Genomic DNA, 22,351 nt, shown 5'->3' with positions numbered 1-22,351 from the left:
AAATACCTAGGAACAGACTTAACCAAGGAGGCAAAAGATTCATACACTGAAAACCACAAAACACTGCTGAAAGAAATTAAAGATGTAAAAAATAAGACATCTGTGTTCACAGATTGAAAGACTTAATATTGTTAAGATGGCAATACTCCCCAAAATGTATTTACAGATTTAACTCAATGCCTACTAAAATTCCAACAGCCTTTTTTGCAGAAACAGAAAAGCTGATTTCTAAAAAAATTTAAATACATTTTAAAAATAAGTATGTCAATTATACCACAAATTTTTTAAAGGTGATTTTCAAATTTATATAGAGTTGATATAAATTTATATAGAGAGTTGCATTATAAATTTATATAGAGGGAGTTGCATTATAAATTATATATATATAATTTATATAGAGTTTATAAAGTAGATCCCAATAGTAGAAACAACTTGAAAAAGAAGAACAAAATTCTCAAAGGGGATCATAAACATAAATCAAAAAAGCTAGGAGCCAATGCATTAGAAGGCTGGATGATCACACCACCATTGCTTATTAAAAATATAGCTTTTGGTCTTGTTAGCCTTATACTATATCATACTTTGTACTGAACTGGGCAATCCCTTAAAGAAAAAGTGGGCTAGACAATATTTTCATAATGTCTTCAGAGTTAACACCATAAACAAGTCAAATAAGTTTTATTCTTAAAGCTACATGTTTTCATTTCTGAAATTCGGCAATAAGAAATTATGTGACTTGCTTCTCTTCATCAAATGTAGACTTACTACCTTTCTCCTATATCCATCCATTCTAAAGCAAACAAGTTTATCCTTTGAGCTTCCTGATACTTGAGTAACTCTCATTCAAAGGAATAAATCAATGGTCAGAACTGTTTTTTAAAGCACTTGAGTATATGGTATTATGACTGCACAGAGACTAGCCACATTCATAGAGCCTGGACATGTTCTAGAACCAACCCTACAATTCTAAGCTAATCAAAGAGACTCAAAGGAAACCTAGAAGTGTATGTAGGTTTATGGTTTCTCCAGGACTTCTATTCCTCACTATGGGAAACAAAAATAGTCAAGACCCAATAAGAGACCCAGAATGACATATCAATAGTACCACAGCACACTAGGTCAGCTTTTGAAATATGTCTGAACATCCCTGAGAGCCTAGCACACATAGACCCAGGTATGGGGTCAACTATAAAAAATGGTTTGGTACTGCTTATTATACCATTTACCAGGATGAAAATTGCAGAAGATGGTTTGCATCTCTCAGCTAAGTAGCAACATCATAAGTAGGCTCATAGGTCAAAAATATCAACAAGTTTGACAAAAAAATTAGATACCAACAACATCCAGAAACTCTTTTCATTGTGACATTCATAATGTATACAGGAGACTTAAACAGAAACAGGAGAGGGGAGGGATGGAGAGGGGAAGGGAAGGGAGAAGAAGGGATGGGCATAGAGGAGAGGAGGTCTCATTGTTCAATTTTATATTTTTTATTATTTATATGTACCAGGTACACAGTACCTGGTACACACAAGTAGCAAAACCTTGTTGAATGGTCAACTGAATGATAGATGGTTCACTGAGCAAAGAAATAAATGGGTAGAAGGAAAAAAATAAATATGCAAAGTTTAAAAATATTGGAAACTGGAGAAGACTTGTGTTTCCATTTTAAAAAGCTAACCTAATTATGTTTGAGAAGTAGCATGGCAGAGTGGAAAGAAGGCAAAATTTGAACTCAGACCTAGATTTAAAGCCTGGCTGAAACTTTTACTGGTTTGTGTTGCTGAGCAAATTGCTTATTTTATATAAGTCTTAGTTTTCTCCACCTGTAAAATGGGGATTCCAGTATCCACCTTCCAAACACAATAAACCAGCAATGTTGGCACCTAGAACAAACTGAACAAAACCAGCTCTCAAATCAACTCTGTAATTCATAATGTAGCCCACAGATGGGTGTTACTAACAATGCTCGCCATCTGGTAGCTTCCTGTTTTAAATAATTATTCTTGCTAACTAGGTGCCAACCTTTTAGAATCATTATATTAAATGTCTGCACCCTCTAAGTTTTGGTGTCCTTAGACAAAGTCCAGCAAGACCAGCCATAGCTCAGCTTATAGGTTTGCTCTGAGGATTAAAAATAACATTAAGAAAAACCCCTTGTACAGTGACAGGCACGTATTAAATAATAAATTATTGTTATTTAAGTATTTCGTTAATACCTTTATGTCATCCATTTGCCACTCTACATTATCACAATTACTCCACTAAGCCCACACTAAGAATAAAGATTAGTCATATCAGCCACTTGCAGAAATATATAAATAAGACAGAAATGAAAGGTTATGTACTGAAACATTCTCTTCAAAGATTCAAGGGGATTCCTTCAATCTTGACTTTTGGATTTTCCCTCTTAAATCCATAAAAATCTCTTCTGGACTTAGAAGAGTAGAGGGCACCTTAATTTCAAGAGCCATTTCTAGACTGAGGAAACAAGTGTCGGATTCAAAAGGAGAATTCAAAGTTACCACTATCAGGGTATGCTTCTTCTCTGCTGGATGGGCAAACAGAACTGCTGCTACTGTGTTTTGCATCTAACCTCAGCTGTGCAAACACTAATTAAGTAAGAAAAACATCAAGCCATCTTTATCAGATCTCCAAACAACCTAGATAAATTCCTTTAAATGACGAGTTTAGTTAGGATGAATAGTTAGTATGCAGAATAACAAAATTTGCAAACTCTTAAGAACCCCTGTACAAAGCACTTCTACTTAGCTCTGAAAGATTATTTCTCTGGATTATCAGATATCCAGAAATAGTTACTTTATTAGAAAGTATGCCAATCCAATCTAAGGTCACAGGTAACAATTCTCACAGCAAGAGTTAAATCAAAATGACTCATAGGTATAACTGGTTAGAGTGATGTCTCAATAACAGTTTCTCCAAGGAAACATCTCTTCTGCTCCTAAATGTCAAGTTAGCTCACAAGATGGAGCCCCCAATTTCCCCACAAATTAAAGAATAAAGTCCATTATAATCAACAACACTCGACAGTGATAAGCTGAAACATTCTCCTCTAAGATCAGGAACAAGACAAGGATGCCCACTTTTGCACTTTATTCAACATAGTACTGGAAGTCCTAGCCAGAGCAATTACGCAAGAAAAAGGGAAGAGAAAAAAAAAAGCATTCAAATTAAAAGGAAGAAGTAAAACTCTCTCTTTTTGCAGATGACATGATATTAGATATAGAAAATCCCGAAGACTCCCCCCAAAACTGTTAAACTAATAAACGAATTCAGCAGAAGTACAGGATACAAAATCAATATACAAAAATCAGTGTTTCTACACACTAAAAACAAATTTTTTAAATTTATTTATTATTTATTTTTGGCTACGTTGGGTCTTCATTGCTGCGCGCGAGCGTCCTCTAATTGCAGTGAGTGAGGGCTACTCTTCGTTGCAGTGCGTGGGCTTCAGTAGTTGTGGCGCGCAGGCTCAGTAGTTGTGGTACACGGGCTTAGTTGCTCCACGGTATGTGGGATCTTCCCGGACCAGGGCCCGAACCTGTGTCCCCTGGATTGGCAGGCGGATTCACTGCGCCACCAAGGAAGTCCCACAACAAATTATTAGAAAGAGAAATTAAGAAAACAATCCCAGGCTTCCCTGGTGGTGCAGTGGTTGAGAGTCCGCCTGCCAATGCAGGGGACACGGGTTCATGCCCTGGTCTGGGAAGATCCCACATGCCACGGAGCAGCTAGGCCCGTGAGCCATGGCCGCTGAGCCTGCGCGTCCGGAGCCTGTGCTCGCAATGGGAGAGGCCACAACAGTGAGAGGCCCATGTACCACAAAAAAAAAAAAAAAAAGAAAAAAAAAAAGAAAACAATCCCACTTATAAATGTATAAAAAAGAATAAAATACCTAGGAATAAATTCAACCAGGAAGGTGAAAGAACAGTACACTAAAACCTACAAATAACTGATGAAAGAAATTGAAGAGAAAAACAAAAGATATTCCATGCTCATGGACTGGAAGAATTAATATTGTTAAAATATCCATACTACTCAAAGTGATCTACTGATTGAAAGCAATCCCTATCAAAATTCCAATGGCATTTTTCACAGAAGTAGAAAAAACAATTCTAAAATTTGTATGGAACCTCAAAAGACTGAGTAGGCAAAGCAATCTTGGTTAATCTTAATTTCAAACTATATTACAAAGCTATAGTAATCAAAACAGTATGGTAAGCCAAAGCAATCTTGAGAAAGAAAAATGGAGCTGGAGGAATCAGGCTCCCGGACTTCAAACTATACTACAAAGCTACAGTAATCAAGACAGTATGGTACTGGCACAAAAACAGAAATATAGATCAATGGAACAGGATAGAAAGCCCAGAGATAAACCTACGCACATATGGTCATCTTATTTTTGATAAAGGAGGCAAGAATATACAATGGAGAAAAGACAGCCTCTTCAATAAGTGGTGCTGGGAAAACTGGACAGCTACATGTAAAAAGTATGAAATTAGAACACTCCCTAACACCATACACAAAAATAAACTCAAAATGGATTAAAGACCTAAATGTAAGGCCAGACACTATCCAACTCTTAGAGGAAAACATAGGCAGAACACTCTATGACATACATCACAGCAAGATCCTTTTTGACCCACCTCCTAGAGAAATGGAAATAAAAACAAAAATAAACAAATGGGACCTAATGAAACTTAAAAGCTTTTGCACAGCAAAGGAAACCATAAACAAGACGAAAAGACAACCCTCAGAATGGGAGAAAATATTTGCACATGAAGCAACTGACAAAGGATTAATCTCCAAAATTTACAAGCAGCTCATGCAGCTCAATAACAAAAAAACAAACAACCCAATCCAAAAATGGGCAGAAGACCTAAACAGGCATTTCTCCAAAGAAGATGTACAGACCGCCAACAAACACACAAAAGGATGCTCAACATCATTAATCATTAGAGAAATGCAAATCAAAACTACAATGAGATATCATGTCACACCAGTCAGAACGGCCATCATCAAAAAATCTACAAACAATAAATGCTGGAGAGGATGTGGAGGAAAGGGAACACTCTTGCAGTGTTGGTGGCAATGTAAATTGATACAGCCACTATGGAGAACAGTATGGAGCTTCCTTAAGAAACTACAAATAGAATTACCATACGACCCAGCAATCCCACTACTGGGCATATACCCTGAGAAAACCATAATTCAAAAAAGAGCCATGTACCACAATGTTCATTGCAGCTCTATTTACAACAGCCAGGACATGGAATCAACCTAAGTGTCCATCAATAGATGAATGGATAAAGAAGATGTGGCATATATATACAATGGAGTATTACTCAGCCATAAAAAGAAACGAAACTGTGTTATTTGTAGTGAGGTGGATGGACCTAGTTTCTGTCATACAGAGTGAAGTCAGAAAGAGAAAAACAAATACTGTATGCTAACACATATATATGGAATCTAAAAAAAAAATGGTTTTGAAGAACCTAGGAGCAGGACAGGAATAATGACACATGTAGAGAATGGACTTGAGGACATGGGGAGGGGGAAGGGTAAGCTGTGACAAAGTAAGAGAGTGGCATGGACATATATACACTACCAAATGTAAAATAGATAGCTAGTGGGAAGCAGCCACATAGCACAGGGAGATCAGCTCGGTGCTTTGTGACCACCTAGAGGGGTGGGATAAGGAGGGTGGGACGGAGACACAAGAGGGAGGAGATATGGGGATACATGTATATGTATAGCTGATTCACTCTGTTATAAAGCAGAAACTAACACACACCATCGTAAAGCAATTATATACTCCAATAAAGATGTTAAAAAAAAGTATAGTATTGGTATTAAAAAGACACAAATATCAATGGAACAGAATAGAGAGCCCAGAAATAAACCCATGCATGTACAGTTAACTAATTTTTGACAAAGGAGCCAAGAATACTCAATAGGGAAACGATAGGCACAATAAATGGTGCTGGGAAAACTGGGCATCCACTTGCAAAGGAGTAAAACTGGACTCCTATCTTACACCATACACAAAAATGAACTCAAAATGGATTACAGACCTGAATGTAAGACTTGAGACCATAGAACTCCTAGAAGAAAACATAGAGGGTAAGCTCCTTGACATCAGTCTTGGCAATAACTTTTTGGATTTGAAACCAAAAGCAAAGGCAACAAAAGCAAAAATAAACAAGTGGGCTACATCAAACTAAAAAGCTGCTTCTACACAGCAAAGAAAACCATGAACAAAATGAAAAGGCAACCTACCAAATGTGAGAAATATTTGCAAATTATATATCTGATAAGAGGTTAATATCCAAAATACACACAAAATTCTCACAATTCAATAGAGGAAAAAAAATTAATCAGATTAAAAAATAGTCAGAGGAAGTGAACAGACATTTTCCCAAAGAAGACATGCTTAAAAGGTATATGAAAAGGTACTTAACATCACTCATCATAAGGGAAACCCAAATCAAAACCACAATGAGATATCACCTCACACCTGTCAGAATGGTTGCCATCAAAAGGACAACAAATAAATGTTATCAAGGATATGGAGAAAAGTGAACTCTTGTGCACTGTTGGTGGGAATGTAGATTGGTGCAGCCACTATGGAAAACAATGTGGATGTTCCTCAAAAAATTAAAAATAGAACTACCACATGATTGAGCAATTCCACTTCCAGGTATACATCGGAAGGATACAAAATCACTACCTCAAAGATGCATTTGCACCTCCATGTTCGTTGCAGCATTATTTACAATAGCCAAGACATGAATCAACCTAAGTGTCCATCAACAAATGAATAAAGAAAATGTGGTGTATATACACAATGGAATATTATTCAACCATAAAAAAGAAAGAAATTTTTCAGGGTACTATGCTAAGTGAAGTGAGTCAGAGAAAGACAAATACCATATGATCTCACTTATATGTGGAATCTAAAAAGAACCAAACTCATAGAAACAGAGAAAAGACTGGTGGTTGCCAGAGGCAAGGGGTGAAGGTGATCAAAAAATACAAACTTCCATTTATAAGATTAATAAATCCAGGGGATGTGACATACAACATGGTGACTGTAATTAACAACTGTATTGTATATTTGAAAGTTGCTAACGGAATAGATTTTAAAAGTTCTCATCACCAGAAAAAAAAAATTTACAACTATGTGAGGTAATGTATGTTAACTAAACTTACTGCAGTAATCACTTCACAATATATACATATATCAAATCATTATGTTGTACACCTTTAATACAATGTCATATGTCAATTATATCTCAGTAGAACTGGAGAAAACATTTTTTAAAAATAATGTCCATGTGTGGTGACTGGTATACTTTTAAACAGAATCCACAGACTAGAAGCACTGCCCTGACATTACATTTAACAAGTAGTTAAATGCATAACCATGGGCCTCAAACAGAAGCTATTTTACATTTTGGTTAAAATTAGAATTCTGTGATTGTGGTTCCCACAGTTTGTATGAATAAAATTGATCACATTATGAATAAACAATAGAAGGTTACAAGCAATTAGTTGATTATAACTTTTTAGATTTGATATTAACCACAAAAACTAATCCAGGCAGAACTGGAGATTGTGGTTTCAGAGAAACAAGCGTAAGTTAAATAGGACAAATATGTTTAAATAGTAACACTCCTTAAGCTAGAGGTTTAGTAGGTTTGATATCAAGTTCCAGTGGAGAAATAATTCACCACCATAATCACAAAGTAACTAACTAAATTATGTACTTTTTTTTGTTATTTGCTGACATGCATCCCTAATTCTCATTTTGAAGCAAAGATTTTTATTTTTCTGGTGCCATCAAGTGGTAACATTATGAAGTGTTCTAAGGTTAAATGCAAGTAACTTTTAGACAGAAAAGTATCACACTGATGTGTTTTGTATCAATATATATCAATTTTGTGTTTTAGCACAAAAGTATATAGAAAGAAAAGGGCAAAATATCAGAGCCAACTGTTTGGAACTCATCCCCATTTTAAACTCCCAACCCCAAATGAAATTTAAGACAAAGAAGAAAAATGAGTAGATCATTACCAAAATGCTCCACTAGCAGACAAAAAAAACCGCAAAAGACTATGAAACTATTTGAAAAACAAAAATTTATATCAAAATGATATATCAATCAAACCATAAGAGATGCTCCCTCCTGAAGTTCCATTAATGTGGCAGTAAAAAAAAAAATTATTTTTAAGGCAAAACCCTGTAAGAACAAAGAAACTGAGAGAGAAAATAGCAGCAACAAAATTTTAGAAGCTAAAAAGTAGATGGTGGAGTGGTTATTGACTTGGGCAACTCAAGGAAGCTGCTTGACTTACGGTGTGACCAACAGCAAGTTACTTAATAATATAACTTTAACTTTAGCACTTTAAATCTGTCCAAAATTTCAGGAACTAGTGGTTTTAGGTATCTGTGGAAGTTGAGTGTGAAGGCTAAAAACAAGAGAATTCATCAAAATCCTGGTTAAGAAGTAATTAGGACACTATTACACATACTCCCTCTTCCACTCTATACAGCCAAGTATTCATCTTTATACTAAATTAGAAGATGGAAAGTTTATACTCTAGGAAGAGTAAACAGAAGTCTTCTAGACTATAGGACACCAGGCATAGTGAGGGTGGGAGTACTGTAGTAAAAAAATATTAGTAATCCAGGAGACCGTGGTAATCTAAATGGTACTAACAAGTCAAAGACCACAAAACAACAATGACGATGATGATTTTCTGGACAGAAAACCACTGGAAGAAGGTCCTATCAACCTTTGATTATTGTGTCCAGAAAGTCAGGTAACGAGTTGAAGTATGCTTCAACCTGCTTCCATAAAAAAAAGGCAAGTGATAAAAACTGACGCTTAAAAATAAGTAAATAAAACACTAAGTTCTACTTACAGACATTCAGCAACATTCAGCTCTACATGTCCCATATCACCCACATTAATTAGCTGAGAATTTATCACAACTAACAAAAACAGAATAGTAGGCAAATCCAAGAACGCTTTACACTCTCAGTTTAAAAGCTCATTTCGTCTTGTCTCTTCGGGCCAAGAGTAGATGTACTAAAGAATCTCTATGAATACTCCTGAGATAGGTGAAGGCTGGTGAACATGTCAGAAAAAAACATTATTATTCATACAAAAGACTTAGAGCCTTCAATTTTTTTAAATTGTTTTTGTTGATTAATTGATCAAAGCAGAACTTAAGTATCTCTGATACTGTCCTCCATTTCATGTAACTAAAAGTATATGTCCATATTTAAGTCATTTAATCTCCAGTAATTTCTCCTTTTCAGTCTTGTTTTTACATAGGATTATACACAAGCAACAGTTATACATCACATACTTTTTCTTCCCCTGATACCAAAACAAGAACATGCCAAAATACATTAATACAGATAAAACTGTACCTTGAACACCTTCTAGGAGTAAATCAACTCCCTTCCTATAAAAATCAGAAGCAGCTTCATAGTCATCTTCTTCTTCCTTTTTTAAAGCCAGCTTTATTAATTCTCCTGCTTTCTCCAAATAATCTCTCTTGCCAAGCTTGGATTTTAAACTGCCAGGAAAGAGGCCACGACTTTCCCGTTCTTCTTCTGTTTTACTCTGTTCACTGTCAGAAGCAACAGCCCCTAGTGCTGAAGAATCCGAAGAAAGACTGAGACCAAAAGTTCTAATGGGAGAATTTTGATTGGAAGCCATTCCATCATCCAACTCAGCAAGAGAATCCACATCAACAGTAAGAGATATTAGATCACTGTCACTGGAGAAGCCTAGAAATATGATCACAATAGTAAACAGATATTAAACTGAGAATCAGCCAAAAGAATACAAATCATACTGACTATTCATTTTTTCATACTACCTATGTCAATCAGGAAGGGTGTAATTTACTGATGGAAGTCAGTGTCTAGCACTTTGTTTCAGCTTAGTTCATTTTTTTTAACATCTTTATTGGAATATAATTGCTTTACAGTGGTGTGTTAGTTTCTGCTGTATAACAAAGTGAATCAGCTATACATATACATATATCCCCATATCCCCTCCCTCTTGCGTCTTCCTCCCACCTTCCCTATCCCACCCCTCTAGGTGGTCACAAAGCACCGAGCTGATCTCCCTGTGCTATGCGGCTGCTTCCCACTAGCTCTCTATTTTACATTTGGTAGTAGTGTCAATGCCACTCTCTCACTTCGTCCCATCTTACCCTTCCCCCTCCCCGTGTCCTCAAGTCCATTCTCTACATCCACGTCTTTATTCCTGTCCTGCCCCTAGGTTCATCAGAACCATTTTTTGTTTTAGATTCCAAATATATGTGTTACTATACAATATTTGTTTTTCTCTTTCTTAGTTCATTCATTTTTGCACTGTCTCCCTACAGCTCTAGAAGTCAAGTCTCCTTGCCTTAATCATCAAACTAAAACTGAGACAAGTCTTTATCTAACCTTGCTGTCAAAAAGAGCCCTTACCACAAGATCTCATAAACTATTTATAGAAGGCTGTGCTTGTATATACAGCTGCTGTGAACAACAGCATTATGATAAAAGGAAGAGTAAGAGCTTTAGAGTAAGACAGAAAAGAAGTGCCTGGATCCCCATTCTTTAAAACTTACTGTGTGACCAACAGCAAGTTACTTAATAATATAACTTATCATGCAGGGCTTTAAATGAGGAAAAGAGTTAATGGATATAACAGGCTATCATTAAATTATAACTATTATAGCAATTACATAATAATTAACCCTGAGAGGTGTGCTTTTTTTTTTTTTTTTTTTTTTTTTTTGCGGTACGCGGGCCTCTCACTGCTATGGCCTCTCCCGTTGCGGAGCACAGGCTCCGGAAGCGCAGGCTCAGTGGCCATGGCTCACGCGCCCAGCAGCTCCGCGGCATGTGGGATCTTCCCAGACCGGGGCACGAACCCGCATCCCCTGCATCGGCAGGCTGACTCTCAACCACTGTGCCACCAGGGAAGCCCCAGAGGTGTGCTTTTAAGTAACCATCCATATCTGGAAAATGTATGCCACTTACAGTTTTTTTGAACTGAAGTATTTTGAAATTTACATTTCAGCAACTTCCACAAGCTTTTGGAGGAATCTTTGGTCTGTATTTGCATCTTAGTTTTCTGACATAAAATGAATAATGGGTGCTACTGAAACATTTAAGCAATGAAAATTACTTCTTCCATTTCATATAACTGACTTCATGGTAACTGAGCTTGAAATACAACAACAGTTATTAAACTTTCTGGTCTTAGGACCTTCCTTTACATTTTTAAAAATGATTAAGAACCTCAAAGAGCTTTTGTTTATATGGATTGTATCTGTAAATATTTACCAATCTTGATATTTTAAAAACAGACTGAATTTTTTTAAACACTAAAACTAGTTTTTTAAACACGAAAGCCCATTACATGTTAACATACTGTTTTTTCCTTTTTTTTTTTTTGTTCATTCATTCTCCTGTTACAGGACCTTCTTATCATTTCAAGTTTGTTTTTTTTTTTTTAGTTTATTTTTGGCTGTGTTGGGTCTTCGTTGCTGCACACTGGCTTTCTCTAGTTGTGCCAAGCAGTGGCTATTCTTCGTTGCGGTGTACGGGCTTCTCATTGAGGTGGCTTCTCTTGTTGCGGAGCACGGGCTCTAGGCGCGCGGGCTTCAGTAGTTGTGGCACGCAGGCTCAGTAGTTGTGGCTCGCAGACTCTAGAGCACAGGCTCAGTAGTTGCGGCGCATGGGCTTAGCTGCTCCATATCATGTGGGATCTTCCCTGACCAGGGCTCAAACTCGTGTCCCCTGCACTGGCAGGTGGATTCTTAACCACTGTGCCACCAGGGAAGTCCCAACGTAATTTTTATAAAAATAACTAAGAAGTGCCATTGTGTTACATTTTTGCAAATCTTGTTAACAGAAGATGGCTGGAGTCTCATGACTAATTCTGCACTCAGTCTGTTGTCAGATATTTTTCTGGTTCAAAAGTTTGAAGAAAATGTCACATGGGTAAGTAACTGAAAATGGGGTGAATATTTTAATAGCCTTTTCAAATAATTATGGCTATTTTTTGATACTACCAGAAAACTTAACAAACAGTAGTTTCTTAAAGGTTAGTTTACATGTGGAATATAAATTTCTATCAATGTAATTTCTGTTTCTGTTACATTCAAATCCACAGGTCTGTCTTACACACTGAATGAATCTTTTATCTTGCATGAGTTTGTAACATCACACCCTGGTCATTTTGAAAATATTAGTTCCCTGAGTTACATAGATCCTCCAAATGGTGACAAATTTCATTATTACAATATCTCCAAGAAAATCATATTTGCTACTTACCACCACCAACATCATCAGAAATTCTTTAAGTATTGGAAACTGTCAGGCTCAAAGTGGCTGATACAGATTCTCCAAAATTCTAATTTGGGACTGAAAACTAGAATTTTATCAGTATTTGGCAACAAATACTGTTAGCTGTTTTGCTCAAAGTGGCTGATACAGGTTCTCCAAAATTCTAATTTGGGACTGAAAACTAGAATTTTATCAGTATTTGGCAACAAACACTGTTAGCTGTTTTCCTTCAAGTGTCAGCTCACTTCATTGATTTTCAAAAAAAACATTTGCTAAATACCCAAGTCTGAATAATGATAGTTTGTATGTCAATCATTCTTTCAAACAAAAATGGGGTCCCAGGGAAAAAGTAGCTAGTTTATGGCTCAAACAATTGCACACGTGCTTTTTCTCAAGGCAACCATGGTAGTTCAGCACGCAAAGTGTTTTATGTATACTTCCATGTCATCACACAGAATACCAAGAAGACATGTACCCAAGGGTTGAGATTTAATAATATTAACAGTTTTTACTGCTTTATCAAGGCTTTATTCCTACGTGAAACTACCATTGGTATTACTGCAAGTATGTGCAACAATTACTGTTACAGTCTCGTATCACTGTCTTGATTCATGCCCAAGTACATCAGTTTTATCCACCATTGCTTTTGGATCATCAAATGTCAGCAGAGTGGAAACAGCAAATAATTTCCTAGATTATTATGAAACTAGTTTCTGCCTTGAGCATCCCCTGCAAAACATCTCAGGAATACCCAGAGGTCTGAAGACCATACTTTGAAAGCCACTGATTTATATCATTAAATAAGATTGACAATAGGGTTAAGCAAAACTTAGGTCTGGGAACAACTATGAGATCTGCATCTCCATTGAATACTGACTGCCAAGTTTCTCATAAAGGAAAATATATTAAGAAGAAAATGATCTCCCCAGGATCATATACTAACTCAAAATTAAAGGTGGATTTGAGTGTACAATTCTAGATCAGGGATCAGCAAACTTTTTTTCTGAGGGCCACAGGGTGACTATTTTAGGCTTTGTGGGCCATATGACCTCAGTCACAACTAATCAACACTGTTGTTGTAGCATAAAAGCAGCCACAGACAATGCCTACGTGAAAAGTGTGCCTGTGTTCCAATAAAACTTCTTCTATGGATGTTGAAATTTGAATTCCATATAATTTTCACATGCCACAAAATAATATTCTTTTGAATTCTGTCAACCATTTAAAAATGTAAAACCCATTTTTAGCTTGTAGGTCATAAAAACAGGTGGCAGGCCAGACTTGGCCCATGGGACACAGTTTGTCAACCCCTATTACAGACTCAAATTGCTTACTTCATACGGAATAAAGTAAGTTAGGGTAAAAACGTTTACTGGCAGCTAAGCTCAAATTTCAAATCAGCTTTAGACACTACTTTGGCACTCTGTCAATATATCCTGTTTTCAGGGATTTTGGGGTTTTTTTAAATCCTTAGAATGCTCATAAAGTACTAATTTTGTTCCCTAAAAGCAACAGATTTCATTAAATCCACAATATCAGATGAAATTCACTGGACCTAGTGGAAATCTTTTCAATTCTCTGACATTTCAACTGTATAGACAGCACTTAAAATCAAAATCTCTTTATAGCAATCTACAAAATTATTTATCCACTGCTCTGAGCAATATATAAACTTTACAAGAGATTTTTTAAAATAATTTTTAAATATTTTATATATTCCATACAAGTTTATTTCCTTAAATAGTTATCATTATATAACCTGGTCCATTGAAATTAATAAACAGACAAAGAAAAAAAATGTTGTTTATACAGCTAATCACAAAACAAAGGAAATGTTATAGATCTTTTGTCTGCTCCCTGATGTCTTGTCACTATAACCTCCACATCATCTATCACATTGTACTGTTTCATGCTTTGCCTGATTTTCCTTTCTAACAAGAACAATAATACCAAAGGGTAAGAGGGTAAAGTTATGTGTATTCAGTTTCTTGGCTTTTGACCATAAACATCTAGTCACATAGTCATATTTCCTCTTACTTTTCCAACCTTATTTTATTAGCAAAGGAAATTATGATTAAATGAAATTAGATCAGAAAAGTAAGACCACCAAAACACCTAGGGAGAAAGTCAGATAGTAAAATAAAGTAATAAATAAATATTCTATACAAATGTTTCCTTTTCAAATTCTACCTAATTCTAAATGAGTGTTCCTTTTTTTTTAAATAGATCTTTATTGGAGTATAATTGCTTCACAATGCTGTGTTAGTTTCTGTTGTACAACAAAGTGAATCATCCATATGCATACATATATCCCCATATCCCCTCCCTCTTGAGCCTCCCTCCCACCCTCCCTATCCCACCCCTCTAGGTGGTCACAAAGCACCGAGCTGATCTCCCTGTGCTATGCAGCAGCTTCCCACTAGCTATCTATTTTACATTTGGTAGTGTATATATGTCACTGCTACTCTCACTTCGCCCCAGCTTCCCCCTCCCCACCCTGTGTCCTCAAGTCCATTCTCTATGTCTACATCTTTATTCCTGCCCTGCCACTAGGTTCATCAGTACCATATATTTTTTTTTTAGATTCCATATATGTGCGTTAGCATACGGTATTTGTTTTTCTCTTTCTGACTTACTTCACTCTGTATGACAGACTCTAGGGCCATCCACCTATAAAGGAAGAATGTATCAAAATAAGCAAACATAAAAACCAGCAGGTTAGGAAGAGGAAATTTTTTAGCCTAAACAGGAGAAGCAAAAGGAAACAAAAAGACTTGTTCTGGTTTAACCTTTTTGGAGGACAATTTGGCAATGCATACCAGATGCAAAACATGCTGGTATCTTTGGCCCAGAAATTCAGCAATTTATACCAGAAATAAACAGAGATGTGAAAAAAAGATCCATACATAAGAATATACATCACAAAAATTAGTGCAATTGGAAATAACAAATTCTAATGATAGGAGATTATGGCACATCCTTATGATAAAACATTATAGTTATTAAAAATTATGTTATAGAAGAATATTTAATGCTAAAGTATTCATGCTCTATTAATCAAAAACAACAAACTGCAAAGCAGTATATATATACTATAATTCTAGTTTAAAACAACAAACACAGAAAAAACATCTAGGAAGGTACACTAAACATTAACAGTACTTTTCTCTGTATGCTGGGACTACAGGTTTGCTGTATGTGTATGACAAGTCCTTAAGGCTCTGTATGTGAAAGATATCAAAGAAGATATAACTGGGAATTTGTTTGTAAGAGCTAAAACTGGGAATTTTTTTGTAAATAAAGATATGTTATACAGACATAATTTATAAAATGTAGGCCTGTGTGAATCATGGCCAGCAGCCAGTGCCAAGAAACATCACTTAAGAGAGAGGGCAGACATGATTATAAAGACAGATCTGTATAAAGCAGACTAACCTCTGACACTTCTTCCTTGCTTATTTTCTTCCTTTAATTCTCCTCTTAAGATGCACCCTAATATACCTGAAAAACCTAACCCTATCATATTTCCTCAACCATACACTGCAACTAATCTAGTATTATCTACTATGTTTCTCTTCCATATTGAAGCAATTTCTACCTTCCCTTCTTCTCAATGAAGGGAATTCCCCAACCAGCTCAGGAAGAACACTCCCCGTCTACCACCTCAGCAATGAATATAAAAATATAGATAGAGGTATGCAAATACTCAGTACCTAGTTTATTCATCCTATATCCTTAATAAATCTACTTAATACAGTGCTTGCTCAACTCCTTGACATCACAGTCCTGTCATTTAATCTGTTTTTTACAAAGCTACACATATAAATATCACATGAAATGGACACTAGCTCCCTGAAACCCAGAAAGTTAACAAGTAAGATAAAGAGAGCTGCAAGCAAGCAAGAGGTTCTCAGTTAAGGTGAGTAGGAAGAACACTGTGGATAAGGCAGGGCAACAACTGACAATACAGAGACTATTTGCCAAAAGTTAAACCAACTTGAAGTCAATCCATGTTTAAAGGGCCCTCTGGGCCATCATGAGAGTAAAAGGTGCATCCTTTACCAACACCATCAAGTCAAAAACCTAAGCCTTTTTTGGAAAGGGTGGGGGGTGGAGGGGAGTCAAAGGTTCTATGAAAGCGTTCTGCCTCCAGGTTCATATCACAGAGATTCAAGTCTCAGGGCTATTAGAGGGCCCCAGGCGACTGGTTAAAAAGCAGCTACAACAGTTCACCTACCTACCCTCACCTTCTGTGCTTTGAACTGCTCAGAGTAGGGCAGTGTAGTGTAATCTGTCTAGGACACCGTCTCTGAAAGACAGGCACCGGGGAAAAGGTTGAGTTGCCATAGAATAAATCTTTATACTATAAGCTATCAGAAATCTGTATTTGAAGACCATCTGCAAAAAAGAGATCAGTTTCCTTTAGAACAACAGGTGGTCTCTCATGGCCAACTATATATAAAATACATGGCCTCATTATTATTAGCTGATAGCTTTCACTGAGCCCTGAGGTTCAAATATTGCCATCGTCAATGAAAGGGAATTTCTACTTTTCCCAGTAGCAATGACTCAAGCTTCACACACAAAGCAAGATTTCTAGCGAGCAGAACAAAGGTCACCCTGAGGTAGAAGACATACATATCAATCTCCATTAAGAAATGAGCCCTTATAAATATTATTTTAAGTGAATACCTAAACCTAGAAGTTGACGTTAGTCAAGATTCCTGTACTTGAATAAAGATGCAGACATAGAGAATGATCTTGAAGACACGGGGAGGGGGAAGGGTAAACTGGGACGAAGTAAGAGAGTGGCATGCACTTATATATACTACCAAATGTAAAATAGATAGCTAGTGGGAAGCAGCTGCCTAGCACAGGGAGATCAGCTCAGTGCTCTGTGTCCACCTAGAGGGGTGGGATAGGGAGGGTGGGAGGGAGAGACAAGAGGGAGGGGATATGGGGATATATGTATATGTATAGCTGATTCACTTTGTTATACAGCAGAAACTAACACACCACTGTAAAGCAATTATACTCCAATAAAGATGTAAAAATAAATTAATTAATAAAAATTTAAAAAATAAAAACACCCACAAAAAAAAGTCTGTACTTGATTACCAAATCATCATTCAATAATAGCTATTGTTACTAAAAAGAACCATTCCTTTGACTTTTCACATTTTTATAATGTCCTCGATACATGTCTTTGCTTCACCGTTGAAATTTTATAAAAAGAACATCAGAATATCTACTGCATATTTGCTTAAAAAATAGAGTAAACTCATAAAACAATAAATTAATCACAATTACAACCCTAATTGTTACCTTACTGTTGTAACCCTACCTTATCATGAACAACAAAGACCTATGAGTTCGCTTCCATTTCTACCTAATGAACTTTTTTTGCTGCTAGTCTCCATAATCTACTCTGCAAATCAAACCTGTTACCAGCACATAAGTAACTTACACTGAGCTTTCTATACCAAATATGTATTCTCACTGCCTTCCCCTACATAAAATTAAATCTCATTTCAAAATAGAGTTCTGTGATTGCTATTAAATATCTGGAGTGCCGTGACTGCCTTAGGCACCTGGCTTAATTTCTCTGAAATTCCAGTTTTTAATTGTAAGATAAGAGATTTACCTATATCATTCCCAATTTTCCTTCTATTCTAAAACCCATTCCCACAACATATTAATATCATGAATTTTTTATTTGCCCCACCCGACTGCTAAACTCTTAATATCCAACGTTATCCTCAATAGCCCTAGAGTTGTTAAGGGTAAATACTTATAATTTGTGTCATTTGTTTTATAATGCACACATAACCACAATGACACATTCTCATTTGTGCTTATCGTGAGAATAATAACTTATTCTTTTTTTTCCTATTTATTTTAAACTTTTCCACCAAAGGAAATTCAACTAATAATGGACAGTGAATAACAGTTAAGTAGATAAGCACTTAAGAGAAAAAGGAACTTCAAACTGAATAAGCACACTCGAAAGTAATACAGGAGGGCCTAGAATTAGCCCAGTAACAAGATTTACAGTTCTCATGGTGCCACCTAGCGGACATTTGCACTAAATTCTACTTTAAATTTAAATTTTAATTAGGCTTTCTATATTTTGTCATCTTTGTACTTACCTACATAATAGAAAGAATTACTACCCTGCCACCAAATAAATACACAAATCTTGAACTGAAAGTGATTTTAAGAGGTCCCTTACATAGACTAGCAATAGATGCTATTATCAAAATATACATCTCATTTACTCTAAAAACAGTTAATTCAAGACCACTTAACAGATCCTTTCTTGTGTCTACAATTGTTACAATGAGCACTTAGGGAGCTCTTACTCCACAACTTACAGGCAAAAAGAAAAAAAAAAGGTAAATTTGACTACTCCAGGAGACATTTAAGAATATTTCTTCTTAAAGATATGCTACATATAAAAAGCGGATCACTCCATTTGTATTTGTGGTTATGATCACCTAATTATTTTCTCTTATTCATTGCATACACCTGGAAAATGTCCCTCCCAAAACTGCAAAAGAAGTCAAGTAATGTACTAGGAAGAGGAAATGACACAGTTTACCAGATGAGCTTATACCAACATCAAAGGCTCCAATACCAAGGCCAACATGGCAGTAAAGCAACCTACATCCTTCCAACAGGCCAACAGATGAGAGAAACATACCAAGAAGCTCAATTCCCATGCACCATTTTGGCCAGGTTTCCACTAATGTCACAGTAACTTTATAGCTAAGTTTAATTCAATAAAAAGATGGAATTTTAAAAAGGAAATAAGATGTTAACAATCAATTAAATCTTCTTTCATCTTTGAGAAAATATAGTTTAATTTCACTGAACAAAGGAGATAAAGAGCAACCAGCATTTCATTTTAAAAACATAAAACAACATTAACATTTTATCTAAAAACCTACTGAATAATTTTCAATTTCATATCAGATAAAATACATTTAGCAGTTAATCACCAAATTATTGGTTTTATGAAACCTTAAAGAGGTTCCCTCTATCATACTATACTATAAAATAATGAAATTTTTTTAAAATCCACTAACCTAATTCTTTACATTTTCCTTAGAAAACTTTCTTTCAAGGTAAATTAAGTAAGACCTGTTGATTGCATTTTATGGTACTAATAAAAATGATGATCACTTAGCCTCTACATATGTTCTCTGTCACTCTAACTGAAGGACCTTGGCACAGCAGACTATATATTAAGATTTGCCCTTCTGGTCCATTCCACTGGCAAACTAAATCACAAGTATGAAAAATGAATCCACCTTCAAAACACCGTTTAAAATACTACACTCAGAGGAGCTGTTACGGAGTAAATCACCTCCTCATATTTTGGCTCTGAATTCAGATCTCAGGCGTGTGCCACCACAATCCCTCTACAACCTTCCATTTCACTGCATACCTGTGGGGCTTGGCTGGCTGCCAGCTTTCCCTGCTCTTTTCCTACTAGAGGCCCTCTCGCTTGTTTGTCTCTGTGGTTTGCAGACCTTTTGGTATGAAAGTAAATCTTCCACTTGGCTAGTATGCCAGACAATCTCATGATATTTAAAAGTCATTTTGGACTTCCGGGTAAGATGGCGGAAGAGTAAGACGCGATCACCTTCCTCCCCACGGATACACCAGAAATACAGCTACACGTGGAACAACTCCTACAGAACACCTACTGAATGCTGGCAGAAGACCCCAGACCTCCCAAAAGGCAAGAAACTCCCCACATACCTGGGTAGGGCAAAACGGAGAGATTCCCGCACAGAGGATCGGTGCCGAGCGGCACTCACCAGCCCGAGAGGCTTGTCTGCTCGCCCGCCGGGGCGCGCAGCACTGGAAGCTGAGGCTCGGGCTTTGGTCAGAGCGCAGGGAGAGGACTGGGGCTGGCGGCGAGAACTCAGCCTGAAGGGGGCTAATGTGCCACAGCTAGCCGGCAGGGAGTCCGGGAAAACTCTGGAGCTGCCGAAGAGGCAAGAGACTTTTTCTTCCCTCTTGGTTTCCTGGTGCGCGAGGAGAGGGGATTAAGAGCGCTGCTTAGAGGGGCTCCACAGACGGGCGCGAGTCACGACTGAAAGCGCGGAGCCCAGTGAGAGGCGTGGGACGCTGGGGCTGCTGCTGCCGCCGCCAGGGGGCCTGTGTGGGAGCGCAGGTCACTGTCCACACCGCCCTTCCGGGAGCCTGTGCAGCCCGACACTGCCAGGGTCCCGGGATCCAGGGACGGCTTCCCTGGGAGAACGCACGGCGCGCCTCGGGCTGGTGCAACGTCACGCCGAACTCTGCCGCTGCTGGCTCGCCCCGCACTCCATGCCCCTCCCTCCCCCCAGGCCTGAGTGAGCCAGAGTCCCGGAAGAGGCTGCTCCTTTAACCCTGTCCTGTCTGAGCGAAGAACAGACGCCCTCCGGCGACCTACACGCAGAGGCGGGGCCAAATCCAAAGCTGCGACCCAGGAGCTGTGAGAACAAAGAAGAGAAAGGGAAACCTCACCCAGGAGCCTCAGAAGCAGCGGATTAAAGCTCCACAATCAACTTGATGTACCCTGCATCTGTGGAATACATGAATAGACAACAAATCATCCCAAATTGAGGAGCCAGGAGTCAGTGCTGTGCCTCTGAGGTGGGAGAGCCAACTTCAGGACACTGGTCCACAAGAGACCTCCCAGCTCCACATAATATCAAATGGCGAAAATCTTCCAGAGATCTCCATCTCAACACCAGCACCCAGCTTCACTCAACGACCAGCAAGCTACAGTGCTGGACACCCTATGCCAAACAACTAGCAAGACAGGAACACAACGCCACCCATTAGCAGAGAGGTGGCCTAAAATCATAAAAAGTCCGCAGACACCCCAAAACACACCACCAGACGTGGACCTGCCCACCAGAAAGACAAGATCCAGCCTCATCCACCAGAACACAGGCACTAGTACCCTCCACCAGGAAGCCTACACAACCCACTAAACCAACCTTAGCCACTGGGGACACACACCAAAAACAACGGGAACTACGAACCTGCAGCCTGCAAAAAGGAGACCCCAAACACAGTAACATAAGCAAAATGAGAAGACAGGAAAACACACATCAGGAGAAGGAGCAAGATAAAAACCCACCAGACCTAACAAATGAAGAGGTAATAGGCAGTCTACCTGAAAAAGAATTCAGAATAATGATGGTAAAGATGATCCAAGATTCTATTTCCCAGATCCAAAATCTTGGAAATAGAATAGACAAAATGCAAGAAACAGTTAACAAGGACCTAGAAGAACTAAAGATGAATCAAGCATCGATTAAAAACACAATAAATGGGGCTTCCCTGGTGGCGCAGTGGTTGAGAATCCGCCTGCCGATGCAGGGGACACGGGTTCGTGCCCTGGTCTGGGAAGATCCCACATGCCGCGGAGCGGCTGGGCCCGTGAGCCATGGCCGCTGAGCCTGCGCGTCCGGAGCCTGCGCTCCGCAATGGGAGAGGCCACAACAGTGAGAGGCCCGCATACCGCAAAAAAAAAAACAAAACAAAACAAAACAAAAAAAAAACCACAATAAATGAAATAAAAAATACTCTAGATGGGATCAATAGCAGAATAACTGAGGCAGAAGAACGGATAAGTGAGGTGGAAGATAAAATAGTGGAAATAACTGCTGCACAGCAAAATAAAGAAAAAAGAATGAAAAGAACAGAGGACAGTCTCAGAGACCTCTGGGACAACATTAAACGCACCAACATTCGAATTATAGGGGTTCCAGAAGAAGAAGAGAAAAAGAAAGGGACTGAGAAAATATTTGAAGAGATTATAGTTGAAAACTTCCCTAATATGGGAAAGGAAATAGTTAATCAAGTCCAGGAGGCACAGAGAGTCCCATACAGAATAAATCCAAGGAGAAATATGCCAAGACACATATTAATCAAACTGTCAAAAATTAAACACAAAGAA

The 22,351-nt window shown here is 37.7% G+C and overlaps 1 protein-coding gene across 3 annotated transcripts in view; it reads right to left on the bottom strand.

Annotated features, from left to right (window-relative positions):
* RPS6KC1 (ribosomal protein S6 kinase C1) overlaps positions 1–22,351 on the bottom strand; it is a 206,394-nt gene that overhangs the window by 117,315 nt on the left and 66,728 nt on the right. The window contains exons 1-2 of one of the 3 annotated variants that reach the window (XM_060091117.1): positions 20,155–20,423; positions 9,463–9,825 (exon numbers count right to left, since the gene is read on the bottom strand). The exons of 1 other annotated variant lie outside the window; for it this stretch is intronic. In XM_060091117.1, the coding sequence (XP_059947100.1) occupies positions 9,463–9,754 (292 nt within the window). In that variant the 5' untranslated portion in view covers positions 9,755–9,825; positions 20,155–20,423. Of the gene's footprint in view, positions 1–9,462; positions 9,826–20,154; positions 20,424–22,351 lie in introns of those variants that run through there. One more of the 3 variants, XM_060091115.1, reaches the window with a different exon arrangement.

The sequence above is a fragment of the Mesoplodon densirostris genome, chromosome 2 (genome assembly GCF_025265405.1).
Source record: "Mesoplodon densirostris isolate mMesDen1 chromosome 2, mMesDen1 primary haplotype, whole genome shotgun sequence".
NCBI lineage: Eukaryota > Metazoa > Chordata > Mammalia > Artiodactyla > Ziphiidae > Mesoplodon > Mesoplodon densirostris.
The sequence above is the reverse complement of the archived record's forward strand: the minus strand, read 5'-3'. Positions and strand labels throughout refer to the sequence as shown.